The 25,629-nt window shown below is 49.7% G+C and overlaps 1 protein-coding gene across 2 annotated transcripts; it reads left to right on the top strand.

Annotated features, from left to right (window-relative positions):
* Window positions 1-43: 43 nt before the first annotated feature.
* POMT1 (protein O-mannosyltransferase 1) lies at window positions 44-25,629 on the top strand. 2 transcript variants are annotated; one of them, XM_081280012.1, is made up of 20 exons: window positions 48-1,253; window positions 1,699-1,848; window positions 3,275-3,381; window positions 3,529-3,579; window positions 4,208-4,354; window positions 5,463-5,574; window positions 5,903-5,968; window positions 6,057-6,150; window positions 6,403-6,558; window positions 7,395-7,525; window positions 7,849-7,944; window positions 9,712-9,804; window positions 11,474-11,570; window positions 20,514-20,606; window positions 20,857-20,977; window positions 21,374-21,471; window positions 22,016-22,129; window positions 23,358-23,484; window positions 24,345-24,522; window positions 24,849-25,629. In XM_081280012.1, exons 2-20 carry the CDS (start codon window positions 1,727-1,729, stop codon window positions 25,021-25,023), a joined length of 2,178 nt encoding a protein of 725 aa, XP_081136138.1. In that variant the 5' UTR covers window positions 48-1,253; window positions 1,699-1,726; the 3' UTR covers window positions 25,024-25,629. The 2 variants fall into 2 exon arrangements, with proteins under 2 accessions (XP_081136139.1, XP_081136138.1); XM_081280013.1 differs by lacking the exon at window positions 22,016-22,129 and having other exon boundaries at window positions 44-1,253.

Here is a 25,629-nt window from a genome sequence, read left to right as displayed (position 1 = left end):
GCTGCCACTCCGCAGACCTTTTGGTCCAGGGCAATGAAGGGTCAAAAGCAGATTGGGGCTCAGGCAGTGCTGCTCAATTCTGCCATCACCTGTCTGTGTGGCCTTGGGAAAGACACCCAGCGTCACCTTCCTTTCCCTGAAGCGCGGGTCCTGCTGGGTGAGGTGGTGGTGCCCACCTGCATTCCCACCGCTCGAGGATCAAAGGCGAAGGGCCAGGGCTGGGCCGTGACTCGGGGTGAGAGCGCCGCCTGGCACGTGGGAGGCACGGGCTCCACGCTCGTCACCACAGTAAACTCATAAATGAAGGCGTTATGTCCACCTACAACTAAAGACCAAACCAAAGGCCAGTCTGGGCAACCTAGAGCCAGATTGGGGGCCTGGGAATGTAGTTCAGGGTGCGGAGCCCCTGGTCACCCAGTACGAGGAGCACCAGGGCATTTTAAACGGGCTGTAACGTACCTACCTCAGAGGGCAGTGCGGGGCCACTCGGCGGGCCCACGGCCAGGTAAGAGAACGACTGCCCTCCAGCAGCAGGGACCGCTTCCCTCGGGCTCCCCCAAGTCCGCGCGAGGGCCAGGGGCACCGCTGCGGGCCGCGCCCTCCGCACCGACCCCGGGCGGCACTCCAGGGTGAAGCGGCCCCCGGAGCCAGGAAGCAGCAGCAACCGGGCGAGCGCGCCGCATGGGGGCTCGGGCGGGTGCCGAGGGCCGCGGAGCCCGGGAGCGCGCAGGGCTGCAGCCGCGGCGGGACAGGTCCGGGGCGGCGCCGCCCGGCTCGGAGCACTGCCCGCGGCAGCCAGAGACCGCCCGCTCCCTTTAAGAAGACCAGGCGCCAGGCAAAGTGGGCCCGCCTGTAACCCCAGCGGCTGGGGAGGCTGAGGCAGGAGGATCTCGAGTTCTAGGCCCGCCTCGGCAGCAGGTTCAACCCCTAGTACCGAAGGGAAAAAAAGACACGTGTACGCCGACACGCCACACGGATCCTGGAACGCCCGAGCGGGGAGCAGCCCACCGGGGAGCTCCCAGCGTGCACTCCGGTGGGACCCGGGCCCGCGCCCTCGCCGACTGCGCACGCGCGCCATGGCCCTGCCCAGTGCGCGCACGCTGCGGCTCGACCCCGCAGGCTCGGCGAATCGAGCGCCGAACGGTGGATCGCGCGGGGTCCCCAGAGGCTGGGTCCCCAACGGTCGGCCTCCTAGGAGGTTCCGAGGCGTGACCCGGCGCCGGGAGCGCTCTGCCGGGCTCCGAGAAACCCGAGTACGTTTGGGGACGCGAGCCCAGCCGGAACTCGGAGTCCGTCAGTGCGGGGCACTCCGGGCCCGGGCGTCGGGGTCCTGGCGGCGCAGGGGCCGCGCAGCCTCGCGGGGACAGGAGCGCCGGGCCGCGGAGCTGGGAGGAGGCGGCTGCCGAGGCGGCCTGGGGAGAAAGGGGCTCGCAGGGCAGGGAGGGCAGGCCACCGGATGCACGCAGCTGGCACCGGAGCTGCCAGTCAGGGGAGGGCCCGAGGGCCACCCCAGGCCACGTCCTTGAAGTGGCCCCGCCCCCAGCAGGTGCCGGTGAAGCGGGTTGTTGAAGTGAAATTCCTGAGCGCCCGCCAGGTGTGCCGCCCTTTTGCATCCCAGGGGGTGCCCCAGGAAGCCAGTCTCCAGCCCTTCGCCCGGCCTCCCGCTGGTTGACGGCGGCTCGTCCCTTCTTTGCCCAGGTGTCCTCCAAGCCTGCTCTCCTGCACCATGTTGGGAGTTCTGAAGCGCCCTATAGTGGTGACGGCTGACGTCAACCTGAATGTGGTGGCTCTGACTGGAATGGGACTTCTGAGCCGACTGTGGCAGCTCTCCTACCCGCGCGCTGTGGTGTAAGCTGACAACTGCGTGGGAGGGGTGTCCAGGAAGAACTGTCATGTACACATGCTGGGGAAGATCTGCCACTTGGCTACACCCCCAGCCCCCGTTAAATGGTTGCAGTGGAGGGAAATGTGCTACCAGCCATAGATTTTCCGTTTTAAAATCGGAGGGTAGAGGATTGATGGATTTGGAAGTGAGTCTTCCTTGTTTAGGGTTCTCAGAGCCTGACTTTGATTGATGGATTTGGAAGTGAGTCTTCCTTGTTTAGGGTTCTCAGAGCCTGGCTGTGATCATAATGGGAAGTGGTTGCTTTTGTTATTGAAGGGCTGCTTATTAACACACATGTTCTTTTTTAACTTTTTGTTATGGAGAACATCAAATATATACAAAGTAGGGAGAACAGTATAATGGTCTCCACTAATATGTTCATTACCCAGCTTCAGCTGTCATCAGCTCATAGGCAGCCCCCGCTCTGCAGTGGATTAGTTTGAATTGAACTCTAGATGTGTTTCATAAATAATTCAGTATATATCTTTAAAACGTGAAGATTCTGGGCTAGGGTTGTGGCTCAGCAGTAGAGCGCTGACCTAGCACGTGTGAGGCCCTGGGTTCAATCCTCAGCACCACATAAAAAATAAATAAATAAAATAAATGTATTGTGTCCAACTACAACTGAAAAATAAAATATTTTTTAAAAATAAAAAATGAATTGGGCTGGGGATGTGGCTCAAGCGGTAGCGCGCTCGCCAGGCATGCGTGCGGCCCGGGTTCGATCCTCAGCACCACATACCAACAAAGATGTTGTGTCTGCCAAAAAAAAAAAAAAAAACTAAAAAAAAAATAAATATTAAAAAAAATTTTAAAAAAATAAAAAATGAAGATTCTTTTTGGGGAAGGGATAGAAGATGAAAATTCTTAAAAAGTCATGTAACTATGATCATTATCACACTTAAGAAATTGATAGCATTTCCTTGGTATCATCAGCTTTCCCCCCAATTGTATGACAAAATTTTATTGCAGTTGGTTCCCAAATGTCTTCCTTTCACTCCGGCAGCTGTTTTGTTGAGTCATCAGGTCTGATTCCAAGTCACAGTCTTAGCAGGTGCTGGCACCAGGAAGAGCTGGAGTGGGATTCCCCTCAGGCCTATGAGGTCTTTCAGTAGGTTGGCCAGCAGTGCGCACCTGTGTCAGAAACAGGAGCTAGGATCTGTCTGAGTGCCATCTTATGTTGGTGAATTTTTCCACCCACTTCCCTGTGGATGGATGATGTTGTATATGGCTTAGTATTTGGGGACAGGGTACAGTTGGAGCAGCAGATCTGACTGACACTGCTGATGACTTACCTAGAGTCATTTGGAAGCACGAAGGCATTCATCCACTCTCTTCTTGGTTACAATTCAGATTTCTAGTTGAATGCAATGTTTTGTTTGTTTTCAGTTTTGATGAAGTGTATTATGGGCAATACATCTCTTTTTACATGAAACGGATCTTCTTTTTGGATGACAGTGGACCACCATTTGGCCACATGCTGCTGGCCTTGGGAGGTAAGATTCATTAGTAGCCATTGCCTTTTGGGCTCTCAGTGAAACTTATCAGTGAAATTTCTTGAGGGCAGAAACTGTCTTTTGTTTATTTATCTTGTTTCCTTATTGCCTGCCACAGTACTCCAGGAAATTAATTTTCTATTTTAGGTTACTTAGGAGGATTTGATGGTAACTTTTTGTGGAACCGAATTGGAGCAGGTAAGAAAAAAAATAGCTTTGATTTTGCTTCTTAATGTGTGCATAATAGGAAGGGGAAATAATGGTTTTCATAGGAATTAACAGTTGCCCTTTATTCATCTGAGTTCAGGGTATGATTTTCATATAGGTGAAAAACTTTTGAAAAGTCTGATAAAAGTTTAGTGTTTTGTTACTGTAATTATTTCATTCCTAGTTTTTGGTACATGTATCCTGTGGCATAATTTTGTAGTTTTGGGACTAGATGGGGTACGTATAAATGAACATTAACTTCAGAATCTTTAGTCTGCATTCTGTGCTTAGTGAGAACTGCTTCCTAGACTGCATAAAGCTCATTTCAGAGCAATAGGGCCTATTGGTGATATCTGTATACCTAGATACTTGGGAGGCTGAGGCAGGAGGATTGATTGAGGACAAGAAGCCAAGACCAGCTTAGGTAACATAGCAAAACCCTGTCTCTAAACAACAAAACAAAAATTCAAAGCTAGTTTCAAAGTCTTTACCCATAGTCTGCACACTCAGTTGTTAATGTCATCCCCATTTTATGAACTTACATCTTAGAATCTAACCTGCAGTAGGTGCAGATGGCATGCCCACAGTTCTCAGCTCCTCTCTGTTGTTCCCTTTCCAGAATACACCAGCAATGTGCCTGTGTGGTCCTTGCGCCTGCTGCCGGCACTTGCTGGGGCACTCTCCATCCCCATGGCCTACCAGATAGTGACTGAGCTCCACTTTTCTCACTCTGCTGCCATGGGAGCTGCCCTGTTGATGCTTATGGGTAAGCCCCGGGCCCTGCCTGCTCCTGGTGCCACGAAGGGAAGAACGGTGCTGGCTATGCTGACGTTTCAGCAGGCGGTGAGGGGAGCTCACGTGCTTCCTGGCATCCCACACTAAGAAGCACATCCAGCTCATGAGTTTTGATTTTAACACCCGACCCCAGGCAGTCCCTTGGCTGTGGGAGTGCTGGACTGTGTGATTGACCCTTGTCAGTAGTGGAGGTGTGGCTGTATGAAGAGAGGCCTGCCAGACACTGCTCCAAGGCACCTGTGTCTTCACTTGGTTGTTACTGATAATCCTCCTCTACCCCCTCCCAGGCTTTGGCCAGTTAAGATGGACTCATGAGCTAGTTTATCCTCTTTCAGCTTTGTTTATGAACAGATGGAATTAAATCAGCTAGACTGGTTCAGTTAGAAAAGTTAGACTACAGAATAAAAGAGATACTAGTATGGGTGATGACTCTCTCTGAGGTCCTGTGCCTATATAATGTTTTTATGTTCACAGCGCTCTGCAAAGCTGGTATTCTGCAAATAAGAAAAAGGCTCAGAGAAGTTAAGTGACTAGTCTATTCACAAGTTATCGGTAGATGTGATTCAGACTCTTATTCTTACCTGCCTCCGTGGCTCTGGGGCATGTCCTCTGCTCGCCACCCCACTTTTGAACTTTCCACCTTCAGATTTTGTGGCACTGTGGCAGGTTGTCTTTGTGTTAGTGAAGTACAGCCAGCATCTGTATCTTAGTGTTCTGCATCTGCAGACTCAACCAACTATGGATCAGAAATTAATAAAAAAAATTACACCTGTACCAAACATGTGTATTTATTTTTTCTAAACAAGACAGTAGAATGACTATTTACATATTATTTACATTGTGTCAGGTGTCTTAAGTAATCTACAGATGATTTCCAGGGAGGATGTGTAGGTGTATGCAAGTACTGTGCCTTTCTTGTAAAGGACATGAGCATCTGTACCCAAGGATTCCTTGGGGGCCGTCCTGGAGCCAGTTCCCCTGGGGGGACAGAGTGCGTCCTCTGTCTCCAGTGTGAATGTGCTTGTCTCCGCATTTGCACGTGCCACCTTAATACTCACATAATTTCCTGTCTGTAACAGAGAACGCCCTGATCACTCAGTCCAGGCTTATGCTTTTGGAGTCGTTGTTAATATTTTTTAATCTATTGGCTGTGTTATCCTACTTGAAGTTCTTCAACTCCCAAAAACACAGGTATGGAAAGTGGGGCTGTCTTTCCTAATTTATCAGAAAAAAGATTCTAGATGGGCTCTAAGACCTTTTATTTTGAATACTTTTCAATCATCTAATATTTTGGGGGTTGGCCATTGGCACATGACTTCATAAATATATCCTCATTTTTCTTTAACTTGCTGGAAATTTTTCCTTAGGAAAAAAAAAAGCATTCTGTTGGGACTGTAACTCTGAGAGATAGTGTGTGATAGAACCAGCCAACCCAGAGACTTCTCAGGGAAGTGTGTGCCTTCTCTGGCCTCTGTTCTGTAGTGTGTGACCTGTCCCTGTCCTTCTGTTTTTTTATCAGCCCTTTCTCTCTGCAATGGTGGTTCTGGCTGGTGCTAACCGGGATCGCTTGTGCCTGCGCCGTTGGGTGAGTGAGCGCCCCCTGTCTTGGGCAGGGCTCTCCCCTCCTGTGTGGCCACGTCCCATCGTGGCCTTATTCAGTTCTGTCTTTGCAGCATCAAATACATGGGTGTTTTCACCTACTTGCTTGTGCTTAGTGTCGCCGCCGTCCATGCCTGGCACCTGATTGGGGACCAGACCTTGTCAAATGTAAGTACTGACGTCAGTGCAGCATTAGGCCGGCCTGTGGGAATGACAGGTCCCAGGGAGTGTTGGGTGCAAAGACCTCAGTGCTCAAAGCTTCATGTGCAGACAAGCCAGGCAGCCTGGCCTTTTAGCTGTGAGGGCACCTATGTGTGGGAGGGCGAGTGTCTCCTGTTGACTTTTTCTAAGCCTAGCATCTGGACGTGGACATATCTTGCCGTGGAGTAGGAACTGACTTTTTCTTGCATCTTCTGGCAGGTCTGTGTGTTTTTTCACTTGCTTGCCAGAGCGGTGGCCTTATTGGGCATCCCGGTCATCCTGTACTTACTCTTCTTCTATGTCCACTTGATGCTGGTATACCGCTCTGGGCCCCATGACCAGATCATGTCTAGTGCCTTCCAAGCCAGCTTGGAGGTAAGGAGGATGTATTAACATTGTCAAGTGAGCATTATAGGAATTCAGTCAAGAATGTATCAGCCACATCAGTAAAGGAATCCTGAATACAGTAATGCTATGGAATAAATGAAGAGGCTGACTCCCTTTAATTCTCTGAATGACTCTGGGCATTTTGAAATGCCTTACAGGATAGACTCGGGTCTGGCATTCATTTATATTAACTGCAAATACAGTATAAGATGAGCGTCCCTACCCTAAAAATCTTGAAATCCAAAATTGCTCCAAAATCCCTAACTTTCCAAGTGCCAGCATGAATGCTTAACAATTTCAGATTTTGAAACATTTCTGATTCAGATTTTCAGATTAGGGATGATCACCTGTTAAGGTCTGTTCAGATATTCCAAAATGCAAAAAAAATCCAAAGTCTGAAACACTGATGCTCCAAGCATTTTGCATAAGAGATGCTCAGCCTGTAGGATGGACCAAGTGACTTGGGTAGGAGTCAATCTCTGAGCCCCACTCTGAGTTTTCTCATCTCTCTCTCTCTCTCTGGTGCTACTGAGGAATGAAGGCAGGACCTCGGGCTGCTGGGCAAGTGCTGTAACCCTGAGCCCTACTGCAGCCCAAGACGTCCCATAAGCTGTGTCTCACAGGATTTTATGGGAACTAAATGCGGGTACAAGCGGAGAACTTAGCCGAGTGCCTGATCCAGGGGCAGCACTCTCTCCAGGAGCTCTAATTGTAATTCTTAGCGAATAGGACACAACTGCAGGAGTTAATTATAACCAACTAGATAACAGCAGTTCCCACTACCTCGCTCCCACACTCACCTTCCTCCGTTTCCATTTGTCTAGGGAGGGCTGGCCCGCATTACCCAAGGCCAGCCACTGGAGGTGGCCTTCGGTTCCCAGGTCACCCTGAGGAGCGTCTTTGGCAAACCCCTGCCCTGCTGGCTCCACTCTCACCAGAGCACCTACCCCATGATGTAAGGAAAGTGAAGATCATGGACTGTTCTGTCTTCTCACAGCTCTGCCGACGTGGGCGGCTCTCACGCTGTGCTCTGGAGCCACCCACGAGTACTGTGGCATAAGTGAAAGCCTAGAGCTGGGGGCGTGGTATGGCACACTGGCTCCTTGTGTGTCCTCCAAGGATCTGTCTGACACTAGTGCTGCTCTCTCCGTATCCTCGGCCTCACTTCCCCCCACACCTCACTAGGTGGTGTTTGCTGAAGTCTGTTTCCCTCTGTGGAACCTGTGGGAGAACAGCCATGGGTCCTTGGCTGACCACTCTGTTGATTTTCTCACGCAGATATGAGGATGGCCGGGGCAGCTCCCACCAGCAGCAGGTGACCTGTTACCCCTTCAAGGACATCAACAACTGGTGGATCGTGAAGGATCCTGGGAGGTGAGCACAGGCCCAGCACTCCACAGCAGAACTTAGCAGGCCTGGCTGGACCAGGTCCTGGGGCTCTAACTGGGTCCCCCCACCCAGCACCCTTCATTGAGCCTGGGAGGCTGGAGTGCCCATGCAGGGCCTCCTCTTAGAAGTGTCACAGGCATGACCCAAACTCCCCTCTTCCAGTGCCCTTCACCACCACTGCCACTCCTCTCAGAAAAATAGAATCTTGCTGGGCATGGCTTCACATGCTATAATCAATCCCAGGACCAGGAGGCGAGGCGGGAGGATTGTTAAGTTAAAGGCAGCCTCAGCAACTTAGTGAGGCCCCAAGCCACTTAGTGAGACTCTGTCTCAAAAAAAATGGCTAGAGATGTAGCTCGGTGGTTAAATGCCACTGGGTTCAATCCTCAGTGCCAAAAAAAAAAGAAAGATGAAAGCAGCATCACCTTCCTCAGGCCTCTGCTCACTCCCCATGCCTAGGCTCTGGCCTCTGCCTGCAAATTAGATCTCAAACCTTCCAGGTCCCGTTTCCACCACCTGCCTGTCTCCACTGCCTGCCCTGTCCGCTGGTGGCCAGATTCCTATTCCTATGTACCCCAGTGTTTCAGTCAGCTTTCTCCCTGCTGTGACTAAAAGACCAACCACAATGATCAAAGAAGAGGAAAAGTTTATTTAGGAGCTCATTGTGTTCATAGATAGCAGGCTCCATTCCTCGGGACTTGAGGTGAGGCAGGACATCATGGTGGGAGAGTGTGGCAGAGGGAAGCAGCTCACGTGATGATCAAGGAGCAGAGAGAGACTCCACTTGCCAGATTCAAATATATACCCGGCACCACGCCCCCTGTGCCCACCCCCTCCAGCCACAGCCCACCTGCTTTCAGTCACCACTCAGTTAATCCTATCAGGTGATTATTTCACTGATTGGGTAAAGGCTCTCATAACCCAGTGTGAGGGAACACCTCACATCCAACCATAACAACCACTCCAGCATCAGCTGCCATGGAGGGGTCCTCATTACCAGGCACTCTTCTGCTCAAAACCCCCCTGAGCTTCTGATGCCCCTAGAATTCATCCCCTGCATGAGGTGCTCCTGCCCCAGCCTCTGGTCTCCAGCCTTGCCTGCATGCTTAGCTCTCAGGCACCTCTGTGTCCAGAGCAGGGCACAGAGGTGGCTGAGAGCCCACCTGGCTGGACCTTCTTATTAGGAATGTGAAGGCCAGGTCCTTGGGAGGCTTCCTGGTCACCCTGTACAGCCTCCGCACCCCCCTGCTATCACCATCACCCCTGCCTCCTGTGTCCACTGCATGCAACTGCTGATGTGATCTGCATGTTCATTTGCTCCTTATCAGTTTTGCTCACTGCAGTGATGTGAGGGCAGCTGGTCACCACTTGGCTTGTCCAGCCACTTGTCAGCATGTGGCCCAGTGTCTGGCATTTAACCGGTTCTTACTTTGGTGGTTATGAACAGAAGATCCTCGCTTTAAAAGGGAGTGTTGGCAGACGTAGTCACTGTTCAGCATTTGTCACTGTAGCATTTGCAGACAAGCATGACAGTGGCAGACAATCCCACATGGCCATTTGGAAAGTGACCTTAAGCTTTAGAAAGAGGTTAAGTGAAACCATGCCATGGTTCCACACAGCATTGCCTCTGAGGTGTGGGTGGGTGGGCAGCTGCGGACCCCACGGTCTCTGCTGGCAGTCTGGAGCCCTGGCACCTCCTGGAGAGCTGTCGGTTTCGGGGTACCAAACCCAACAGCACCACATCTTCCCCAGGCATCAGCTGGTGGTGAACAGCCCTCTGCGGCCTGTGCGGCACGGAGACGTGGTGCAGCTGGTGCACGGCATGACCACCCGCCTCCTCAACACGTGAGTACCTGCCCCCTCACCTTGGCGCACTTGTTGCTTTTGGATGTCCTCTGCTGCCACTGTCCAGCAGGACACAACTGCTGCCCGGCACTTGTATGTGCCTTAGGGGTCAGCAGGGGACCCGGGGACACAGCTGACGAAAGGGCTTTAAAGGAAACACCTGGTGCAGGTAAGGTGGCAGGCCCGGTGTGTACCAGAGTGTGAGGCGCAGTCAGAGCCATACCACAGAGGGTGCTCCGGTGCTTTCCACATAGACGGAGTTCGGGTGCTCCTCTGTAAAGCAGCACACGTTTAAAATGAATTTCAGAGAGACCTCCCCATGTTGCCAACCCAGTCAGGACTGAGTCCTCTTGCTGACCTGCCTTCTCTACAGTGGCCACTGCTCCTCCTGCTTGGGAGCCACTCTCCAGCTTCTCCCTCCCACCTCCTCTGGGTCATGCTGCCAGCCTGCTGGTCCTCACCCTCGTGCCCTGTGCACCTTCACATACCAGGACCCCACTTCTTAGGTTGTCTCACCTTGTCCGGCGTAACTACCTCCAGCCTCCCCAGGAACGCCCACATCCCGCTTGGCTGCACAGGGGGCTCGTGGTACCCGGCTCTGGCTTAGCTGCTCCTACAGAGCCCAGATCCTGTCAGGCATCACCTTGACTCTTCTCTGTCCACTCCTACTCACCCTACAGAGGGTTGTTTGCTTCTCCCCTGAACCCCACATCCAAGTCCAGACCTCCTGACTCCCCTGGCCCCCGCCATGCTCAGGCCCAGGCCACCCCTTGAGAAGGTGTAGTGCGCTGGCATTGCTTCTCTGCCCACAGCCCTCTGGCGACTTCCCGTCACCCTCATTCTGTCCCAGTTGAGGCCCTTCGTGTCCTAACATGCATCACCCCATCGCCTGACCTCCCTCCTAGTCCCAAGTGGCCGAGCATCGCACTTGGGGCTTTTGCCGCACCCCCTCTCTGCAGTGTGCTTGGACTCAGTCCCCAGGTCCCACCCAGGGCTTATTCCAGGCTGTTCACCACCAGGTCACCTCATGGGAAGGCGTTTCCGGGAGCCGCCCGGTCTGGTTCCCTCAGGGCAGATCTGGTCCAGCTGGGCCACCTGCACTCCCTGTCCACAGTGTGGGGAGCTGTCTTCTAGAGGCCACAGAGGTTCCTGCTGCCCCTGTGTCTGCAGCACCTAGCAGGACTGGCGCAGGGGTGACAGGTCACAGGCGAGTCAGGAGGACCTGGTGCTCCTGGCCAGTGCGGCTGGTCTCATGGCAGGCTGCCCCCCACCATTGCCCTGCTTGGCCCTGGTCAGCTGGGAGCTGGCCAACAGCTCTGCTGCCAAGCACTGCATGGCAGTGCTGGGGGCTCTGGCTCTCAGACACGGAACCCCCAGGCCCGTGATGGCCTTGCCTTCCTCTGATTCACGGTTCCCTGGTCCAAAAAGCGGGGTGGAGACACCACCTAGTTATGTCACAGCTACCCTGGGAAGACCATCTGTGTGCTCCCCGAGAAGGGGCAGCCGTGGGGGTCCTATTCAGCATCTCACTGCCAGCTCCAGGGGCGTGTCCTCAGGCAGTGACCACTAGCAGGGACCCAGGTTGTCCTTTAAGCCAGCTGCCTTTTTCCCTTAAAGAAGAGTAGCTTGTAGGCAGTTTCTGCAGCTGCTCCATCTGCTTGGCTTCCAGGCATGATGTCGCGGCTCCACTGAGCCCCCACGCCCAGGAGGTCTCCTGCTACATCGACTACAACATCTCCATGCCCACCCAGAATCTCTGGAGGCTGGTGAGTCCACGCGGAGTGCCATGTTGGGCACTAGACCGTCAGGAGCCAGGGTGAACGGGGCGTACATTCCAGTTCGGAATGTCCCGCTATGATTTCAGGTCATTCTGATGCAACTGCAAAGTGGGGTCTTTGGTCATGAAGTTTTCGCTGGGAGTAGATTCCTGCTCCTCTGTGGAGAGCCTTCGAGCTCCTGGACCTGGCTGGATGCTTTGGGTCTGCTCCAGGCAGGGCTGCCTGCTTGTACGTCTCCCCGACCTGCCACTGTTCACCCGCACAACCTGGTCCTCACTTGGGACCTGAGCTCCGGCCACCCTGTGACCCAGGGGAAGTGCCTCTCAGCCTGACAGGTCCTGCTTCTCATGCTCCCATAGAGCAGCAGCCTGCAGCTGTCTTTCCCCCAGCCACCACTCGGCTCCCCCAGGAAAGGCAGCGTGCAGGAGGAGTGCAGTTGCTGGGCCTCTTGCCCCTGAGTGCAGGACCCGGATGCTCAGCACAGCAAAGTCCGGTCATCCACCACGAGAGTCAAGCTTGCTCTCCAGCTACCACTGGTGCCCATGGCCTCCTTTGGATCTCAATAGGGTGACCACACACCAGCCTTGGCGCCACCCCTGGTGGCTCCCTCCATAACGCCAGCGGTCTGCGGAGGCTGGCTGTGTACTTAGCCTGCTTCTGCCCTTCTGCCTTCTCTACTGCGCACACTTGTACCCTGCTACCCCACCTCCTCTGAGTGGGCCTTTGTGATGGGAGCTCTCCCAGCGGAAGTCCCACTCAGGGTTACCTGTTCCTGAGTGCTGTACCTCCCTCTTGGCCATCTTTTTGCCAGAGGCTCCATTGCTGGTCCTGCTCCTCCACCTCCCTTCTGGTGGCACCACATGCCCACATGTCAGCTGGAGTTGACAGGATGAGGAAGGAGGGTGTGCCCCAGGAGCAGCCGCCTGGCCCCAGAGTGACCAGCTGGATTGCCGCAGTCTTGGCTGGGCACAGAATCACGAGCCAATCAAGCAGGAACAAAACTTTATTTTGAAAAAGCCGCTAACACTCTCAGCGCCAGCAAGTCAAAAACCGGTCCTCCCACGAGGGTGTCCGACCGGAACCGCGCGCCGACCGGAACCCCGGGGTCCCCCGGACCTCCCCCGGAATTTCCTCCTACTATCCTTCCCCAACCAATGGGAACTCTCCAAGAGTCTGGTAACATGAGTCCGTAACATGAGTCCGGTAGCAGGCCAAGGTGAACAGCGGGAGTCCAATTTGCATATGAATGTAAATCTTAACATAATCATCTCAGTGGCTAGCTGGCGTCACTTTACAACCAAAGGTGCCATACATTGTATATTTGCTTGTGGCTCCTAGCATCTGCCCCCTTCTGTTTAATTAAGCAACAAGCAATGTGGCTAGGGACCGTGCCTGGTAGGTTGTCCAATTTAACATATGGTTCTTACCCGTCATGGGAGAACTGACCTTTAGGCGTCAGCTTCCTGTCTTAGGTTGAATCCACTGTAATCAGAGCAACCCGTCGCTGACTACCGGTCCAGCATTCAGCCATGCTTGTGGATAGGCCTATGCACCAGTGGGGGGGTGAGGTTCTTGCCTCACCTCTGTTGGCCCCCAAATTTAGCCTTGGTGCCAGTGGGGGGGTGAGGTTCTTTGCCTCACCTCTGTTGGCCCCCAAATTTAGACCATCACTAGTAGAAGGGAGGAGGATACAGAAATGCCACGACACCAAGCCAATTGATGGCTCCTTGGAAAAATTGCGTCACTGGTGACACCATCAGCAAAGATATGCCAGTATTACCACAATAAACATGGGGTGAGCTGGCAAGGAAATTGCATCACTGGTGACACCATCAGCAAAGATATGCCAGCAGTACCACAATTCGGTGCACCAGATGATATTTTACAATGTATACAACTGATATATAGTCCAGGCAAGTTCTGCAAGCAGTTCAAATTGGAGGAGTCTATCAATATGTCCATTTCCTCCCAAAGTAAATCAAGTCCTTGATTGAGCATTACTTGTTGAGTTATATTCATTGATGCATCAGTTTATACAGTTTACTGTGATAGCTATCATAGAAGCTGTAGTTTGGTTTTATCTCAGTCTTCACCGGAATTGGGATGGAGATGGAAATTCTGGCAATGATGCTAAAGAGACATTATCCTGAACAGAGTTATTAAATATAATGAAAAGGAATGGTGAAAGTAAACAAACAGATCTGTTAACCATCTTTAACAACAATCATAAACAGCTGTTCACCTAATTTAAATTAAACCATATAAATCACGTGAATAAAGAAAAAATTCGGATCCATTTTTTCATGAGCGCTCCATATATAAGAAATATGGACATACACACATACAGACATACAACACAAAACAGAAGTGTGCACACAACATACAACACATAAGACAATAGTAAATAAAGGCCTTGTAACTATACTTAGGTGAAATCTCCATTGCAATGTTTAAAAACTCCACAGTCAAAAAATAAATAAATAAATAAATAAATAAATAAAAAAATAAAACACAGTCAAAAAATAAAACTGATCAGAAAAACATTAACCTAGGTTTGTATGAGCTCAAAAATAAAATAGAACTTTATGATGTGGAAAAATGCAATAATAAAATAGATACTGAAAAAAAAAAAAAACCTTGGTTAATCACTGTCGCAGATGTAAGAATAGCCAAGCTGGAGCTCTGGATGTCAGCTGTTATGGATTTGAGTCAAATCATCTTCTTTTTCTGTAGAAATTGTTTTAGTTAATCTCTCTGGAATCCAAATCGGTTGCTGTTCATCCTGTGGGAAAACACAGACAGCGCCCCGATTCCAGACTATCACTGGATCCGGGCCTTTCCATTGTCCTGTTAGAATATCTTTCCAAAGTACCTTAGGCTTATGTACATTTTTGGGGTACAAATGTCTTTCCGCAGCACTAAGTCCCGATGAATCTAAATTTAAAAAGTTTAGAGTAAAAAGGGTTATTTTAAGTTTATCTTTGGGGGATATATACCCCTTTCCAATTCCCTCCTTTTGTTTTAATAAGTACATTTTAATAGTTTGATGAGCTCTTTCAACTATGCCTTGTCCTTGTGGATTGTATGGAATTCCTGTTATGTGAGTAATACCAAATGATGAGCAAAATTGTTTAAAAGAGGAGGAAGTATAACCAGGACCGTTGTCCGTTTTTAACTGTTTTGGAACGCCCACAGTGGCAAAATTTTGTAAGCAATGAGCTATAACATCTTTAGTTTTTTCTCCGGCATGAAGGGAGCCCATCAAAAATCCGGAAGAGGTATCAACTGTAACATGTAAATATTTTAATTTTCCAAATTCTGGCAAGTGTGTGACGTCCATCTGCCAAATATGGTTAGGTATTAGTCCTCTAGGATTGACTCCAAGATTAACTTGTGGTAAAAATGTCACACAATTTTGACATTGTTTTATTATATGTCTGGCCTGTTCTTTAGTTATTTTAAAACGCTTTTGTAAAGTATTAGCATTGACATGGAACCTTTTATGAAAATTTATAGCTTCTTCTATTGTGGAGAAAATATGTATGTCATGTGTAGATTTATCTGCTAGTTCATTGCCCATACTAAGGGCTCCAGGCAATCCTGTATGTGCCCTGATATGACCTATGAAGAATGGATCTTTTCGGTCCCAGATTAGACTTTGTATATCGGAAAACAAAGAGAAAACAGTAGAGGAAGGGGAAATCCTACCAGCATCTTCAAGGGAATTAATAGCATTAACTACATACTGACTATCAGAAAATAAATTAAATACAGAATCTTTAAACATCATAAAAGCTTGTAATACTGCATTAAGCTCTACCTTTTGAGCTGATTGTTTGGGTACTAAAAATGTAAAAGTTTGATCAGGAGTAACTACTGCTGCTGTACCATTGTTTGACCCATCAGTGAATATATTTGGAGCATTTATGATAGGGGTTTTTCTTGTCATTTTTGGAAAAACTACAGGATGCTTAGACCAAAAAGACAACAAAGGATTAGATGGTAAGTGATTATCAAATGAAACACTAGTTTTACACAGGATTATTGCCCAAGTATTTAACTCATTAGCTAACTCATCAATTTGATCCATAGTATATGGAGTAATAATTTTATTGGGAGAAATCCCAAACACTCCCTTAGCTGCTTTTATTCCTTTGAGTATTAATTGTCCTACAGCCTCAGGATATCTAGTAAGAATAGTGTTAGGGGAATAAGATAAATGTATCCACAATAATGGACCTTCTTGCCAAAATACTCCTGTAGGAATATTTTTTGTTGGTAGTACAATAAATAATAAAGGCAAACTTATATCAATTCTATCCAAATGCATATTTTCCATATATGTTTCAATGATTTTTAATACTTTTCTTGCTTCAGGCGTTAACATGCGGGGTGAATTTGGATCTGATGGACCTTTTAGAATATCAAATAAAGGTCCTAACTCTCCTGTTGGTATGCCTAGATAAGGCCTTATCCAATTTATGTCTCCCAATAACTTTTGAAAGTCATTAAGTGATTTGAGTTGATCTACTCGTATTTGAATTTTTGGTGGACGGACCATGGTTGAGGATAATAGAACTCCTAAATAATTAATTGGAAGATTTAATTGTACTTTATCTATTGCTATCTCTAGATTATAGTTTTTCAATAAGTTTGTAAGTGTGGCATAACATTCTAGTAATGTGTTTTTATCTTTATGTGCCAATAACACATCATCCATATAGTGAAATATTTGTAGTTCAGGATTTTGGTTTCTAAGTGGCTGGATTGCTTTATTAACATAAATTTGACACATAGTTGGGCTGTTAGCCATCCCTTGAGGGAGTACTTTCCATTCATATCTCTGATCAGGACCTTCATGATTCAGTGCAGGGATAGTAAATGCAAAATGTGGACTATCCTCGGGATGAATTGGAATTGAAAAGAAACAATCTTTAATATCTATAACTAAAACATGCCAGGTTTTTGGTAAAGCAGACAATTGAGGAATCCCTGATTGAGCAGGCCCCATAATAACCATCTCATTATTAATGGCTCTTAAATCTTGTAATAATCTCCATTTACCAGATTTCTTTTTAATGACAAAAATGGGAGTATTATAGGGGGATACGGAAGGTTGTATATGTCCTTCCGCTAACTGTTGTCTGACCAAGTCATGGGCTACTTGTATCTTTTCTTTAGTCAAGGGCCACTGAGGAACCCACACTGGTCTTTCTGATTTCCAAGTAATTTTGATTGTCTCAGTGGCCCTTTCTGAAAACCCAGTTCATGTCTATTTATTTCTTGATCTATTTGAATAGGTGCTGTCATACCTTGTTCTTGTTCTCTTAATCTTTTTTCTTTCCTAAAGCCTTGTTTAGCCCTAGTAGTGGGCGCGTTAGGATTGATGTTATTTGTTAATGTCAATCCTAATTGATCTAGGACATCTCGTCCCCATAAATTTACAGGAAGATGATCCAATACATAGGGCTGTATAGTTCCTTCACATCCTTCAGGATCCCTCCAATCTAATACCATAGCACTTCTATGGGGATTTGTTGCCACTCCTAGGCCTCGAAGCGTTTGAGTGGCTTGTTGTAATGGCCAATATTTTGGCCATTCTTGACGAGAGATGACACTAAGGTCAGCTCCTGTGTCCAGCAGCCCATTAAAGTCATGTCCTTGAATATTTAATTTTAGCATTGGGCGAGAATCTAAATTCAAAGACAGCATAGCCCAATCTACACCTGTGGAGCCTAATCCCTTGGAACCTCTTTCTACATTACAACTGGAAAATTTATCATGCAGGCTGGGTATTATTAATAACTGTGCTATTCTATCTCCTGGTGAAATTACTGATATACCTCTTGGAGAACTAGCTATAATTTTTATTTCACCTTCATAATCGGGATCAATTACCCCAGGACTTATCATAAGTCCTTTTAGTGTAGAAGAACTGCGTCCCAATAATAAGCCTACTGTTCCCTGGGGAAGAGGTCCTTTTACTCCTGTGGGAATGATTTGAATTCCCATCTCTGGGGTTAGTACTGCTCTGGCAGAGGCGCAGATGTCCAGCCCTGCGCTCCCTCTAGTTTGTCTGATGAGGGATTTAATGGATAATGCGTCCTGGGCACTACCTTGATGGGGCTGTTGGGTTCCTCCATTGCCCCATATATTTGTGGTTTGGGGCCCCGGGGCATTGGGCCCTCTAGTCCGTTTTTTGGCAATGGAGCTTGATACCTTTCTCCACGATATCGTGGGTAAACACTTGGTCCTTGTTCGTTTTTTGATAACGGAATACCCTCTATGGTGGTTTGAGAACGGCATTCATTAGCCCAATGTCTCCCTCTACGGCATCGTGGGCAAATACCTGGTATTCTATTCCTTTGATATCCAGCTTTGTTAAACCCTCCTCTTATGGGGCAACTCCTTTTAAAATGTCCTGTTTGATTACAATTATAGCATGTTCTTGGCCTGGCATCTAAAGCCTGTTGTACTGCTGCTAAGACTTGCCCCTGTTCATTAATGTCTCTACATAATTTAATATATGTGTTTAAATCCTCATGTCTCCATGGTCTAATGACCTCTCTGCAGCAACGATTTGCTTGGTCATAAGCCAGTTGTTTTATAAATGGCATTACCTGTTCTGTATTTCCAAATATCCTAGAGGCTGACTGAATAAGTCTATCTACAAATTCAGCATAAGGTTCATTAGTTCCTTGTATTACCTTAGATAATTGACCTTGTAAGTCTCCATGCCCCTGTAAAGTTTTCCATGCCCTAACTGCATCTACAGCAATTTGTGCGTACACACCAGGGTCATATTCAATTTGTTGTCTTTGACCCTCATAAGGTCCCTTCCCCAAAAGCATTTCTATATTTCTTTGAGGATAGCCAGCTTCTGCATTTCGCCTAGCTGTCTCCATGCAAAATTCCTCATTGGCAACCTTCCATAACAAATATTGTCCTCCGTCTAGCACAGATCGACACATGTTAGCCCAATCTGCTGGTGTCATGTCCAAGTTGGTAACAGATTCGACCATGCTTATTGTGAAGGGAGCTTGCGGCCCATAGGTCGTTACAGCCTCCTTTAATTGCTTTATTGTTTTGAAATCTAAAGCACGGTGAATTCGTTGCCCTCCTGCCTGCTCAAGTACAGGGCATGCTAATCTTTGGGGTCCTGCCTCAGAATTCCGTCCATCAACTACGGGAATTGAGGGCCGCTCAGCGGTAGATGGAGCTGTTGGCTGAGTTACGCCCTCTGGTGATAGAACGGAGTTGGTAGCAACCTCCTGTTGTAATTCTCCACCTGATGGCTGCTTGTCCTCTAAGCTTGCTTTCTTTAAATTCTCCTCTGTCTGACTAGCTTGAGAGACCTTCTCTTTTGCTTGACCTAGCGTTTTTTCTACCATAGTCTGGACCTCTAACAATTTACTTAACAGTTTTTCGGTTTGTTTTTTATTGGATTCTAATCTACTATAACCTAACCCAATAAGGTAGGATAAAACAAAGCCGAAGCAGAATGAAACAAAGACGGAGCAGACAATGGTTGTATCAATTTTCTCTTTCTCAGGGCTGAATAACTTCAAACCTTGAGCCAACCATTTTTTCCAGTTCGCCTGAGAAAATTCTAGGGCTAGGGAGCTCGAAATGAAAACAAAATAAATCAAAACAAGAACACATTGTTTTCTGAGAAGGTCATCCATCCTGTCGCCTTCCCTCAGGGGCGAGCAATTTACTCACCTCTAAGCTTCAGGCGTTCCCCGTACGGGCCGCCAAATGCCGCAGTCTTGGCTGGGCACAGAATCACGAGCCAATCAAGCAGGAACAAAACTTTATTTTGAAAAAGCCGCTAACACTCTCAGCGCCAGCAAGTCAAAAACCGGTCCTCCCACGAGGGTGTCCGACCGGAACCGCGCGCCGACCGGAACCCCGGGGTCCCCCGGACCTCCCCCGGAATTTCCTCCTACTATCCTTCCCCAACCAATGGGAACTCTCCAAGAGTCTGGTAACATGAGTCCGTAACATGAGTCCGGTAGCAGGCCAAGGTGAACAGCGGGAGTCCAATTTGCATATGAATGTAAATCTTAACATAATCATCTCAGTGGCTAGCTGGCGTCACTTTACAACCAAAGGTGCCATACATTGTATATTTGCTTGTGGCTCCTAGCACTGGATGTCTGGGCATTTGCTCCTGTTCAGCCTCGTGGGTTCCCTGGTTCTTGTCAATAAAATGGGGTTCTCATGAGGCCCCACTGCGTCAGGCTGTAACAGGACAAAGTACTCTTCATGTCCCAGAATGAGGAGTCCCTCCCTGGAGACCATCTAAGCTTCATGTGAACCAACTTCATAGTCACCAGACAGGGACTAAGGAGTGCCTGCCTCTGGCCACCACGCTCTACCCCCAGGTGACCATGCAGGGTGGAGAGGACAGAAACTCTTCAGTCTTTTCAGTCTCTGGGGGATCCTGTCTTGTGTGGCCTTTGGCAGGGACGGTGTGTCTTCCCATGGGCTGGACCAGAGTTGTGTCCCGGGCACTATCCAGGATAAGCCCCTCGCAGCCCCCTTGCTTGTGAGCTTCCCCCTTTGTTCAGAGCCATGTTAATGTCATTGCTTGGTGACTGGTCTTCATTTTTGCATTTAAGGAAATTTGAAAAAGAATGGAACAATTGTCAAGATCCATTTTTGGTGCTGGGTTTGCTTTTTTAAAAAAAAAATTCTTTTTAGTTGTAGATGGACATAATACCTTTATTTTCTCTATTTTTATGTGGTGCTGAGGATCGAACCCCATGCTTCACATGTGCTAGTCAAGCACTGTACCGCTGAGCCATAACCCCAGTCCTGGTGTTGGGTTTTTTGCAGTGCTAGGGATCAAACCCAGACCCTTGTGTACATGCAACAGTACTCTACCTCTGAGCCATGCACCCAGCCTGACAGAGTTTGCTTTTGCAGGACATTGTGAACAGAGAGTCAGATAGAGAAGTCTGGAAGACCATCTTGTCAGAAGTGCGCTTTGTGCACGTGAACACGTCCGCCATATTGAAGGTAGGAAGTGCCACTGGCTGGCTTGGCTATGGAAGCCTTGACTCTCATAGTCTGTTCCCTGAACTCCAGGCCAGAGCCTTCTACAGGAGGAGTACTAAAGTCACTGCCCTGTGTATTTATTGTACATTGAGGAAGGGAGTTTTTATAACTGCTCAGGGCAGAACCCTAGGGGGACATCCGCAGTGGAGCCATCAGGTGGGCAGCCCGGACTGCCTTCAGGCGCTCCCTTTATCTTATTTGGTTTTGCCAGCTGAGCGGGGCACACCTCCCCGACTGGGGGTTCCGGCAACTGGAGATCGTAGGGGAGAAGCTGTCACGGGGTCACCATGGGAGCATGATGTGGAACGTGGAGGAGCACCGGTATGGCAAAAGTGAGTCTTCCTGCTGTCCCCTATGACTCCCACCATCTCCAACACTCAGCACCTGAGAAGACACTGACAGATGTGGGTTTGGCAGGAGCTGAGCACTCCCCACCTCAGTGGCCATCCCAGCCCTTTGTCCCGCCATGAGGACAACATAGGGCTTTTCCCAAGGGCCACAGGGAGAAGCTAGTGCACCCCCTGCAGGCAGAGAATTCTGAGTGGAGAAAGGCCCTTGTGAATGGGGGTGTGGGGGTTGGGCAAACTCGGGATGGTGCAGCGCGATGAGGCGTCAGGTGGGCTGTTGGCAATGCAGGGAGGTGAGTTTTTTGCCAAGCTGGTGGCTTCCATGTCAGCTCCCTGGCTTTACTCTGCTCCTATCTTTGGTGTCCTATTGTGTTCTGTCAGGCCAGGAGCAAAGGGAGAGGGAGCTGGAACTGCACTCCCCTACTGAGATCGACATCAGCAAGAACCTCAGCTTTATGGCCAAATTCTCGGAACTGCAGGTGACAGGTGGCGGGAGGGAGCTGGCTTCTGCTGTGTGGGCTGAGCTCTGCAGTTCCCAGCGTTCATCTTGGACCTGGGACCTCAGACTCAGAAGGTGTGTCTCCCCTCTCTCCAGTCTGAGTGATGTGCGGAATGCTGGGGCCCTGGGCCCTTGCAGTCAGGAACAAGGAGGTCCAGACCAAGTGTGAAATTACAGCCTTGCTACAGCATCCTAAAGTCACCCAACAAGTCCAAAGGGGCCACTGTCAAGTAGCAGAGGCCTAGAGGAGTAAGTCAGGAACTCAGAAGGCCTGGACCTGAACATGAGCCCAGTGGGCACTGAGTCCAGGCCCCCAGTCACAGAGGATGTGCTGGGTTAGAGTTCAAGGCCCCTGACCAGGAGCACTCATTGTGCCTGCCCTGTTGCTTCTGTTGCACAATCCAAATGAACTTGAGGTTGGATAGTTCACAGGCAAGGGGCACAGTTGACAAACACCTTTGACAAAACCTGTGTGACCTGGAGCACCTGTCATCCTAACAGCTGAGGCCCATGCTTTGTTGCAGTGGAGGATGCTGACGCTGCGCAGCGAGGACTCTGAGCACAGGTACAGCTCCACGCCGCTGCAGTGGGTCGCCCTGGACACCAGCATCGCCTACTGGCTGCACCCCACAACCAGTGTAAGAAGCGCTTGTGATAGCTGGCAGGGGCTTTGTCCCGTCCTTGGGAATTCCCTCTGGCATTAAGAGCAGCCAGCATGTCCTGGGTTTCTGCCAAGCCTGTTCTAGCAGCAGACCAGGACTTGGTTTTCTCGGGACGCTGGGCAGCGTGGGCCAATACTCTATCAGATGCTGAGAGTAAGCCTCACGCTTGCCTGTCTAAGAAAGCCTCAGCTTTGTTGCTGTTGTGGGAGAGCGCTGTCGCCCTTTTCCTGACGGAAGTGGTTTGTAAGATGTCGTCCGCATAGCACCTGGTAGGCAAGCTCACCAGGGCTCTGTTTATGTGTGTCTTGTCTTCACACCGCAGAGTGGAGGCAGCTGCAGTGAGTGCTCAGGGAATACTCGCTGAATGGGCAGGTGGTAAAACGCTCCCTTCTCACTCAGTTGGAGGAGAGCAGCCCTTGTGAAAAGAAAGTACCAGGAGCAGGTCCCAGGACTTACCCAGCATATGTGCAGAAGCGGGGACTACCTACCATTCCATGAACAGCTTTCTCGTTAAAAAATGAATCTTGCCGGGCACCGTGGCACACACCTGTAATCCCAGTGATTTGGAGGTCTGAGGCAGCAGAGTCACTAGTTTGTGGCCAGTCTCAGCAGCTTACTGATATCTTGTCTCAAAAAGAGAAAGAAAATCTTAGGAATGAGGGTGAATCTAGTGTCATGTCATACACAGGCTCTGGGTTCACCCCCCAGTGTGTCCCCTGCCCAAAAATAGAAAAAAAAAACTCATTTACTCCTAGTTTTCAGTTTTAGTTTACAAAATCAAGAACCCTAGCATTTTCCTAGAAGGATTCTCCTTGAGAACAGGTCTCTCCAGGTTAGGGTGAGACTGGAGGATACCAGAATGAATCTGTGTGGTTTTTGTTTGGCTTTTGATACTATGGGTTGAACCCAGGGCCTCAAACATGTTAGGCAAACATTCTACCACCAAGTCACATCCCGCCCTTTATTTTATTTTGAGATGGGGTTGGGGGTGGGGTCTCCAGAACATGCTACACTGGCCTTGAACTTGCAACCTTCCGACTTCAGCCTCCCGATTAGCCAGGATTCCAGGTGTATGCTCTGCACTTGGCTGCCTCTGCTTTTTCGCCCTTCACTGTAGTAGAGTAGGAGTGTGGTTTTCTTTAACACAGCAGTTTCCCTCTGCACAGAGGGCAGGTGCCTGAGAGTGACTCCCATATGCTTTCAGGCTCAGATCCACCTGCTTGGAAACATTGTGATCTGGGCCTCTGCCAGCCTCGCCACAGTGGCCTACACCCTGCTCTTCTTCTGGTACCTGCTCAGACGGCGAAGGAGTATCTGTGACCTCCCTGAGGGTTGGTGCAGCTCCCCAGCTCCTTTTTCTGCCTCTCCTTTTCACTGTGATGAGATTTCTCTCGCTTAAGTGACAGCCCAACTGTACTGGGAACCTACGCCCTAAGGCGTAGGTAGGGAAATTTCACTTAGATAGGGAAATACTTTATTTTCGACTCCCTAGCTGGTGGCAGTTAGGTTTCCTGGTGGTATTTCTGACTTCTCCAGCAGGAAGGGTCATGGCCAGTAGTGTTCTCTGGCCTTCGCTTAAGTTGGCTGCATGTACCAAAAGTGGCTGGGAAAAGAGCAGCCGACAGGCGCACCTAGGGCTGATGATTGTCTGCAGCTAACAGAAATGCACTTGAGACCATCTTGAAACAGAGAAGCGAAAACTACCAGTGTGGGGTGGGTGTCCCCAGGGCCTGGCCCAGGTCCCAAAGACTACTGGGACCTGCATAGCACCTTTGCCCCACTCTCTCTCTGCTCATCTTTCAGTGCGTGACCCTTCTCTCTGTTGACTTTCCATGTAACTCTGGGCTGGTGGACAAGTGCAGCCCCACCTCCATAAATCCCAGAAGAAATGCCCAGATGAGAGCAGGTGGACCAGATCTGCCCTGTGCGGCCAGCCCAGGCTTCAGGGGCCCAGTGATTAACACACAGCAAGGCCTGCCCTCCCACGGGGCTGAGCCATCACAAGACAATGGTGGTTATGTCCAGGCAGGAGGCTACAAATTCTCATGACTCTCCTGTCCACTCTTCCTCCTGAGAGTGGGAAGGTTGGGAGCGAGAGGTCAGGCACCGAGGTTGTAAGCCTGGGATTTAAGGGTGAGCCCATGGACACGACCCCTGTGGCAGTGCTGCTCTGACATGTGCCCTCCTGCAGATGCCTGGCGGCAGTGGGCCTTAACCGGGGTCCTGTGTGTTGGCGGCTGGGCACTGAACTACCTGCCCTTCTTCCTGATGGAGAAGACACTCTTCCTCTACCACTACCTGCCTGCACTCACCTTCCAGATCCTTCTGCTCCCAGTTGTCCTGCAGCACGTCAGTGATCACCTGTGCAGGTTGGCAGCAGGGCTGGGGGTCATGCAGGCTGCTTTCGGTGCAACATGGGCTGGGAGAGGCACAGCCAGCCAGGTGCAGTGGCCACGTCTATAGTCATAGCTACTGAGGAGGGGGAGGCAGGAGGATGGCAAGTCCCAGGCCCTCTCTCAAAAAGTAAAATGGTTGGATGTAGCTCAGTGGTAGAGTACCAAGGATCAGGGGGGAAAAAGTCCACAGGCCTTGGCAGGTGACCATGTAGACTATGGATTCCAAGAGAATGGCTAAGCAGGGTCACTGTAGAGCAACAATCAGGCGTCCTCACAGTGCTTTGCACTGCTGCCCACAGGTCCCAGGTGCAGAGAAGCCTTTTCAGCGCCCTGGTCATAGCCTGGTATTCCACTGCATGCCACGTGTCAAACATGCTGCGCCCACTGACCTATGGGGACAGGTCACTCTCACCCAGTGAACTCCAGGCCCTTCGCTGGAAAGATAGCTGGGACATCCTGATCCGAAAACACTAGCAGAACAAGCACAGCAAGAATCGTCTGGGCTGGGGTAGGACAGGGTCTCTTATAACCATTTTTATCTTTGACAAGCAGAGGGCTGTCAGCCTGCAGCCTGGTGGGCTCACAAAGTCACCCTGGAACTTAATTGTGGTTTCATTCTTAAAGCAGTCCTCTGAAGAGCAACATTATTTGGAGGTTTTATTTTTCTGAATAGTGAAGAACATGCTCCCTCCATGCCCTCCCACCCATGAGGCCCCTTAAGCTCAGACATGTGAGTTTCAGTGGCCAACACAGGAGCGACATGTGAAGGCAGGCCAGTGACCTGCGAGCCAGGACCTGCCCAAGAGGCCCTCACGGTGTGGGCTTGGTGTTTGATTTGATGGACTCACTCAACTGAGCAGGCTGTCCCTGACCTCAGCAAGGCCCTGCAGGCCACCCTGGACAGCCGTCTGGTGGTGTGGACATCTTTTTGAGGCCTACAACAAATGCTGTTTAAAGACTGACTCCTCAGGTTGCTTTTTAAAAACCCCTTCTGAGATTTTAGTCGAGGTTGGGCCACCTGTACATTTCCCTGCCCTCCCTTTGCCTTCTTTTCTAGTGGAAATAAAAGAGACGAACTGA

This window comes from Spermophilus citellus (genome assembly GCF_964194105.1).
Source record: "Spermophilus citellus genome assembly, chromosome: 2".
Taxonomy (NCBI): Eukaryota; Metazoa; Chordata; class Mammalia; order Rodentia; family Sciuridae; genus Spermophilus; species Spermophilus citellus.
The sequence above is the reverse complement of the archived record's forward strand: the minus strand, read 5'-3'. Positions and strand labels throughout refer to the sequence as shown.

Excerpts from the sequence above, each read along its gene's own strand:
- POMT1 (XM_081280012.1), top strand. The coding sequence starts at position 1,727 with ATGTTGGGAGTTCTGAAGCGCCCTATAGTGGTGACGGCTGACGTCAAC. Across the intron at positions 4,355-5,462 it reads TGCCCTGTTGATGCTTATGG|AGAACGCCCTGATCACTCAG; the intron begins GTAAGCCCCGGG and ends TGTCTGTAACAG. Across the intron at positions 6,559-7,394 it reads CCTTCCAAGCCAGCTTGGAG|GGAGGGCTGGCCCGCATTAC; the intron begins GTAAGGAGGATG and ends CCATTTGTCTAG.